General features: G+C 43.6%; 1 protein-coding gene across 1 annotated transcript; it reads right to left on the bottom strand.

Moving 5' to 3' along the window:
- Positions 1 to 633: 633 nt before the first annotated feature.
- LOC140197041 (probable G-protein coupled receptor 148) lies at positions 634 to 1,647 on the bottom strand. The gene is given in 1 exon segment (XM_072256972.1): positions 634 to 1,647. A coding segment is annotated over 1 exon segment (1,014 nt).
- Positions 1,648 to 8,009: the final 6,362 nt, after the last annotated feature.

Genomic DNA, 8,009 nt, shown 5'->3' with positions numbered 1-8,009 from the left:
GAATGTCATCCCATATAAAAATAAACAATGGCTGTTCCTCACCCAAAACTTTGCAAACGCTTCAGAAACACCAAGCAGCTCCCCAACACAATGAGTCTCTTCAGCATCTAGTTACAGAGATTCAACCACCAAAACATGCAGGTGAATGTTGAAAGTTGCGCCTCCCTGCTCAGATACTGATACTTCACAACAGGCTGTTCCTGTTGTAATGAATGGACTCCAGTGTGGGCGATAGCTGTCCATCGCAATCTGATTTTCAAAACTATCTGCCGTAGACCTTTAACTTAAAGGGACTACAACTCAAAAGAGAAGCTGTCAGAAATCAGAAGTACTGATTGGGCAATGTAACGATTGTGTTTTTAATTTTAAATATTTGAAGATTTAATTGCACAATAATAACTTAGACACTTTTGAGGTGTGGGTGCCACGATGATAAACCTGGCGAGCTGACTAGCCTGTCTCTACTCTAGATTCTAGGGCATCCGTCAGACAGCCTCTGCCATGGTCCAAGTACTGTGCATTATACAATGCAGAGTGGGCATTACTTGTGCAAAACCCTGATCAGGGTAACATAAGGAGGACAAAGGAAAAACCAAGTGCATCGCAGCTACAAACCTTTCTGCTCAAATTACTTCACAGTGGCCTTACTTGAGTTTTTGACTTCAGAGTGAAGAATGATTGGATTATGTTTGTAATCTCTCGATATCTCAGCCCGTAAACATAGGGGCTCACGGCCTTTGGTAACATCAGAATATCATTTACTGACACAATGATCCAGATTGCTTCCTGGGTCTCAGCTGGGTGCATTCCATAAATCACTACCCCGACTACCAGCACAGCCAGAGGAGAGAAATAAAGAAGTAACAGCATTGAATGGATGAGATAGGTCTGTTTTACCCTTGAGTTGTTCACCCATATCCCCAATGTCTTTGTTTTGCAGTATAACAATATATAGAAACTTGATATTAGTACTATGCATGTTAGAAAATAAAGAAATACAATGCCAAATGAACATTTTAACAAAAATGTTCCAAATGGAGAAGACAAAAGCACCAAGGGTGCCACACACACTGTGAACAAGGAAAATGGATCGTCCTGTGTCCACAGCATTATTATGAGCAAGATAGAAGAAAGGCTGACAGAGATAACTCATATGCAAGCAATGATCTTGATTGCTCTAGAACGGGATAAAAGTAGCGGATAGTGAAGAGGCCAGCCAATGGCCACATAAGTGTCCACCACCATAGCAGTGATTGTTAGAATTCCATTCGAATATGCCACAGTTAACAGGAACAAGATAAATTCACAAACTACTTTGGGCATTGCAGCTCTCACTGTATTAAGGATAGCAACAAAGGTGTTCAGTATTGAATAGATTAAATCATTCGTCATAGTGTTGGCAAGCAGAAGGTACCTGGTCTCCCGACGAAGACTGCTGTTTGAAAAGATGGCCGTCAGGACCAAGGGAGTGGCCAGCAGTGAGGCAAAAAGACAGATTACAAGAAGAATGTCCAAACCATTCATTCCCTGCTGAGACATAGTAAGAAATGATTTCTGGGCCAGGTTACGTAAGGCACGGAGTTCTGCAGTGTGGGACACATTTATGGAGTACTGCACTGTAGCCACTTCTTCCGCCAGAAGAGACATCACATTGGAAGCATCACAATTTTCACATTTAGATATATTCATTTTGTGCAGATTAATGTAAGTTCACAGTTCCAAAGATTTGTGCTTGCTTGTATCCAGAATTCCAATGGTTTTCAGCGTCTTTCACTTATTTTAAAGTTCTGACTGTAGCCAAGTCTTTACCTGAATATTTTCTGCAGGTATGCCAACTGCCAGATATCAGTTACACCTGTAAGTTCCTTGAACACCAAAAAAAAGTAAATACTTCCAAAGAAAATTGCAGAAACCATGCACATTCTGCATGAGGCACCAACCTAATTTTGAAACATTTCTCGGTTAGTTTCCCAAGCAACGTGCTTAAAAGTCAGTTCGTAGAAGCTGAAAAAAGCAGAGATTCAGATTTTTCGCAGTGCCACTCAGTCGCATTCCATCTGGGTACAAAACACTACCTTCTTCATATGAATAACATTGACCACAATCCTCACAGAAATGTTGTGAGTACTGCACTAGGCTTCACTTTCAAATGAGATGAGATTTCAGCAGAACCTCAGTTCAACTTACTGCTTTTGTATCCCTGTCCATTATTACCTTTGACTAACTATTTGATTTGACGCTTCAGTTCACACATACTGTGCATGACCAATTCAAGTGAACATGTTCTGTTTTCTCAGACCAGCCTCTGTATGTACGTTATTTGGTTTAGGACATATTCATAATGGACAGGATATGAACTTGAACAATCAATTTTCAATTACAGTTTTGTAATTTCAGAAACACCTTCTGTAAGCAATCTCAAAAGATGACCATTTAACGCCAAGAGCTGCAGCAATTTCCTGGTGTGGAAAACTGGGTACAGGAGCTCAAAGCACTTCAAAAGCAGGGGACACTGGAGGGAAATATTTAATTGATGGATGATGAGATGCATTTAACATTACACCTTTTTATATCAAAAATACACTTCATTCATAATATATACAGCAAATTCATTTGGAGCATTACTTTCTGCATTCATTGTAGCATCAGTTTAATATATTATCTTACAATGTGTCAGGGCATGTCTTGCTTCCTCCTTTAACAATGCATCTGCAAGGCATTGACAGGTTGTGGGTCCAAACAGAAGACACTGACGTCACTCATGTTCACTGAGGCCTTGTCCTGAATGTCCCGAATGCCTGGCATCATTACCTATGTCCTTTCTGCTGGATTTGGTAAAAGGCTTGATACAATACAGGGACAAGGCACAAGAGACTGGGCAGCAAGCCTGACTCCAGGTGATGGGGAAGCCCTCTGTTTCTCCTCCATTAATTTGGATGGCACTACTGATGCCCATGTTGAGTTATTGGATCCAAGTCCTAATTCCCTCCCCAAAACCAAATCTGATGATAAAGAGCATGTCCATCATCAATCCGTGCAATATTCTGGATGGCAGGATGGGAAGAGGGGTTGCATTCCCCGCGTTTGCATGGGAAGTTGATGTAAAATAGACAATGTTGGTGGAGAGGGGACAGCAGGCCAGGGAGCCATGATAAGTACATCCCCTTTCCTGAATGGTAAAAAGGGAGTACTTCACAATGATACCACGTATCATCATCCTCTTGTTAACATCAAAGGAGTACATTCATCACAAACCTTTCAGAGAAATGTACCTCACCCTCGAGGAGTCTACTGCACTTCTTCCAATTTAGTGTAACCCAAACAGACCTTCCAAGTACATTTGCACTTCTTCCAATCTAATGGTTTGGACTAAAAACTCTAATAAGAAAAAAACAACATGGATGGATGACCATGTTGCAGAATATCATTCAGACCACATAGATAATCCTAAACTGCCCATCGCTTGCTGCTTTAATTCTCTGCCCTATTCCCATCCTGGCCACTCTAACTTTGACCTTACACATTACTCCAACAACGTCCAACAGAAGGTCATGGAACAGCGCCTCACTTTTTGTCTGAGTACATTGAAGCTCTCAAGACTTAAGAGTGACTTTAACAATTTTGTGTAACCTCTCCTTTATTCTGGTCTCTCCACTGAAGTAAGTATATCTTAATGTTTCTTCTTCATTTCTGTCCCCACCTGCCAGTTTTTAAAGTAATTGCTATCTTGACTACTTACTCAGCACCCCACCACAAGACATTCTCCCTGGTCTCTCAATTATCACCCTCTCCAGAAATTCTTACACTCATTTTCCAGAAGTTATTTGATCTATTTACTAGAAGATAATGCAGATGCATTGGTCAATTTTTTCCAAGCCCTAACTTGGGAGTTGCAGCATTGGATTTGACTATTGCAAATGCTGCAGCGTTAGATAAGAAGGGAGGAAATAAGAAATGAAGTCAGTGCAAACTGGTATATTGAGTACTGTATCCGTTCTGATGAAAGGTCTTTGATCTGGTTCCTCTTTCCACAGGTGCTGCTTGAGTAATAAGTCATAGGGTCATACAGCACAGAAACAGGCCTTTTGGCCCATTGGTCATGCTGACCAAGATGCTCCATTCAGTCTATTCCCATCTACTAGCACTTGGCCCATTATCTTCTAAACCTTTCCTATCCATGTACTTGTCCAACTGTCTTTTAAAAGTTGTTATTGTACCTTTCTCTGACAGCTGATTCCACGTAGATACCACTCTTTGTGTAAAAAAAGTTTCCCCTCAAGTTCCTCTTAAATCCTTCCCCTATCACTTTGAACCTGTGTCCTCTAGTTCCTGATACTCCAACCCTGGGAAAAAGACCGAACGTACTTATCCTGCCTATGGTTTTCTACATCTCTATAAAATCACCTCTCAGGTCTCCTACACTCCAAGGAATTGAGCCTGAGCCAGTCCGACCTCTCCTTATGACTCAGTTCCTCAAGTTTTGGCAGCAGTCTTGTCAATCTTTTCTGCGCCCTTTCCAGTTTAATAACATCCTTTCTTTAGCATGGAGACTAAAACTGAACACAATACTCCAAATGCAACCTCACTAGAGTCTTGTACATCCCCACCATGACCTCCACACCAACTGTTATACTCATATTCCTGACTTATGAAAGCCAACACACCAAAAGCTTTCTTTATCCTGTCTCCCTGTGACTCCACATTCAGTGAACCATGTACTTGTACTCTAAGATATAGGGTCTCTCTTTTCTACAACACTTTCTAGGTCCTGTTGTTCACTGTGAAAGTTGTTCCTGGACTTTCCAAACTGCAGTACCTCATACTTCTCCAAGCTAAACTCCATTTGCCAATCCTTGGCCCACTTATTCAACTGATCCAGATCGCCCTATAACAAGGTAGTGTAGTGGTTAGCACAACGTTTTACAGTACCAGTGACCCGGCTTCAATTCCTGTTGCTGCCTGTAAGGAGGCTGTATGTTCTCCCAGTGATTGCATGAGTTTCCTCCGGGTGCTCCAGTTTCCTCCCACAGTCCAAAGACCAACTAGTTGGAAGGTTAATTGGTCATTGTAAATTGTCCTGGGGCTAGGGTGAAATCGGGAATTGCTGGGCAGTGAGGCTCGAAGGACTGGAAGGGCATACCCTGTGCCGTATCTCAATAAATAAGTAATTTTTGATAATCTTCTTCTCTGTTCACTGTACCACCTATTTTAGTGTCATCTGCAAACTTACTGACCATGCCTTGTACATTCTTAATCAAACCATTGATATAGATGACAAACAACAATGGGATGAGTTCTTCCAGTATTTGTTTTTCTTTTTCTTTCATCTGTAGTTTTATTTGTTTACTTTCTAATACCCATCACAGGGAAGTTACCAAAAACTTACCATGGACTCAGTGACAGAGCACTCAGAAGAATGAGTGCTGGTCAACACACTTTTCATCCCTCTTCCCTCCGAGAGAAGGCTTAGGAGCTTGAAGACTCATATGGCCAGATTTGGGAACAGCTTCTTCTGTCATGGTCCGGATCGGGGTCCCTTTAAATATACCTTGTTTACGTTATGATCCGGACCGTTGATTCCCTGTTTTCCCATGTCCCTCGACTTTGGTGATTAGAGGCAATTAACACTCGACAGAACCGATAGTTTATAGTCTCCGGCTTTCAGCCGTTCGGTGCAGGAGCGTCTGCAAGGTCATCTAAGGTACTGTGTGCCGATGTTATCTGGCCGGAGCACGTCTAGTCTCTGCTGAAGCGAGTGCCGGTAATTCGCCTTTTCCTCACTGGAGCAACCCTGTCCAGTTACCTCACCAAAGCGAGCCTGCAAAGTTTCCTCACTGAGATGGGTCCGTCAGTTAATCCGCCGGAGGGAATCAAGAACTGCTGTCTACTGTTCCCGGGCCGAGTCAAGAGCATGCCACTACCCGGAGGCACCAAGTCAAGTCCTGGCCCTGGCGGCATTCTAGCACCATGTCAAGTCCTGACCCTGGCGGCTTCCCAGTTCTGAGTCAAGTCCTGACCCTGGCAGTCTGTGATTCCTGTCCTACCCCCTTGTCTGAATCCCTTCTCTGCCCCTCTCGTCTCTAGCCCTCGTCTGCAGCCCCTGCCTGCACTTCGGTCTAGTTCTATCGCCGGAGCTAGATAGGTGCTGTCTGGTGTGCGTTCGTGTTGGTCTTGTCCTGTCCTCACCTCCGTGGGGTAAGTCTGGCCGTCTTGCTGTTGCCCCGCGGAGAGTCATGTCTTGGCTTGTCTTGTCCTCGCCTCCTTAGGGTAAGTCAGGCTGTCTTGCCGTTGCCCCGCGGAGGGTCATGAGTCCTGGCCCTATGTCCTGTACCCAAGGAGGGGTCCCGGCTCTTTGTTCTGTGTATGTGTCTATGGTTCCATGTACCTGCTCTCCTGAGACCGAGGCTCTGTGTTCCCATGTTCCTCCTCTCCCTAGCCCATGTCATGTCCATGCCTGGTTCTGGGGTCCGAGCCCGAGGCAAGACCCAGGTACTGGGTCCTTGCCCAGTCTCGGGCTCGGAGTCCATACCCTAGCCTCTTCATGTCTCCTCTAGTTCTGGGATCCTATTCCGAGTCCTAGCCCAGACCCCTAGTCCCAGCCTAGTCGTAGTCCTGAGTCCTTGTCCAGTTTGCTATTTCCTGCTCCTGCCTTGCTCTCCTGATATCAAACAATAAACTAAATCTAAGTAACCTCACAAGACGTGTCTTGCATTTGGGTCCACCCTTGCTCCCAATGCCCCACCTTTGTGACATCTTTCCAACTGTGATAGGACTACTGAACGGATCCTGACCTGGATCTGGGCCGTACCCTCCAAAACATCTCGACCTGAATTTTTAATATTCACTAATTTTTACTATTTTTAATATTTTTAATATTTAATATTTGTAATCCAGGGAGCAGGAAGCACAGAATCAAATATTGCTGTGATGATTGTATGTTCTAGTATCAATTGTTTGGTGACAATTAAGTATAAAGTATAATCAGCAGTGAATAGATAATCAATAGTTTATAAATTAACTGACGTGGTTTAACTATTTGAAAGATACACTAATTACTGGAGTTTCTGCAAGTAGTCGGTCAGAAGGCTCTGTGCATCTGAGAGGTTCATAAAATCATAAAGTTACATTGTGGGGAAATAGGCCCTTTGACCCAATTCATCTGTGCCAACCACAATGCCTATCCACACTAATTCCATTTTCCTGTATTTGCCCATGTTGCTCCAGTTCTTTCCCATGCAAGTACCTGTCAAAATGCCAGTGGAGTGCTATCATTGTATCAGCCTCTACCAGTAGCTTTGGTGACTTGTTGCACACGACCACTGCTGCCTACGTGAGAAGCTTGTCGTCAGAGGTCCTTGAAATGCTTCTCCTCTGATATTAAATCTATGACCTTTAGTTATAAACTACCGCACCCGAGGAAAATCTCTGACAATCTATCCTATACCCTACCCCCACACACACAATCTTTTTATGAATAACATTGATTGTATTTCCAAATTTGTTGAAAGTAGCCTAGTTGGAAAGAAGTTAGACAGATACAATAACTGACTGGGAAAGTTTGTGGAAAATCTGGGGAGGGTTGCGGTAATCCTACTTTACCCGAGAGAAAAAGACCAGGCCTGAATGGTAAGAGAGGTGGCTGAAGGGCAAAGAGATCATGAGGTCCGTGCACACATGCATCACTGAAAGCTGGTTGATAGGTGCAAATAGAGAGTTCATAGGCCAATGAACTTTCAACTTCAGAGAGCTGACTTGAGAAGGTAGAAGGATTTACACTAGCGCAGGTTGGAACCCAGCTAGAGTCCTCCATTAGTGACACTGGAGAATCGGCAGATGCCAGAAATCTTGAGCTACACCTTCAAGATGCAGGCGGAACTGAGCAAGAGGGGCAGCGTCTATGGAAGGGCACAAACCGTCGATGTTTTGGGCCCAAGCTTGGTACCTGAGAGGTGAGGTGTTATCACCAAAATATTGAACAAGGCTAAATTGTGAGGAAGAGAACGATTCAT

The sequence above is a fragment of the Mobula birostris genome, chromosome 4 (genome assembly GCF_030028105.1).
Source record: "Mobula birostris isolate sMobBir1 chromosome 4, sMobBir1.hap1, whole genome shotgun sequence".
NCBI lineage: Eukaryota > Metazoa > Chordata > Chondrichthyes > Myliobatiformes > Myliobatidae > Mobula > Mobula birostris.
Note: the sequence above shows the minus strand (reverse complement) of the source record. Positions and strands in the feature narration are given on the sequence as shown.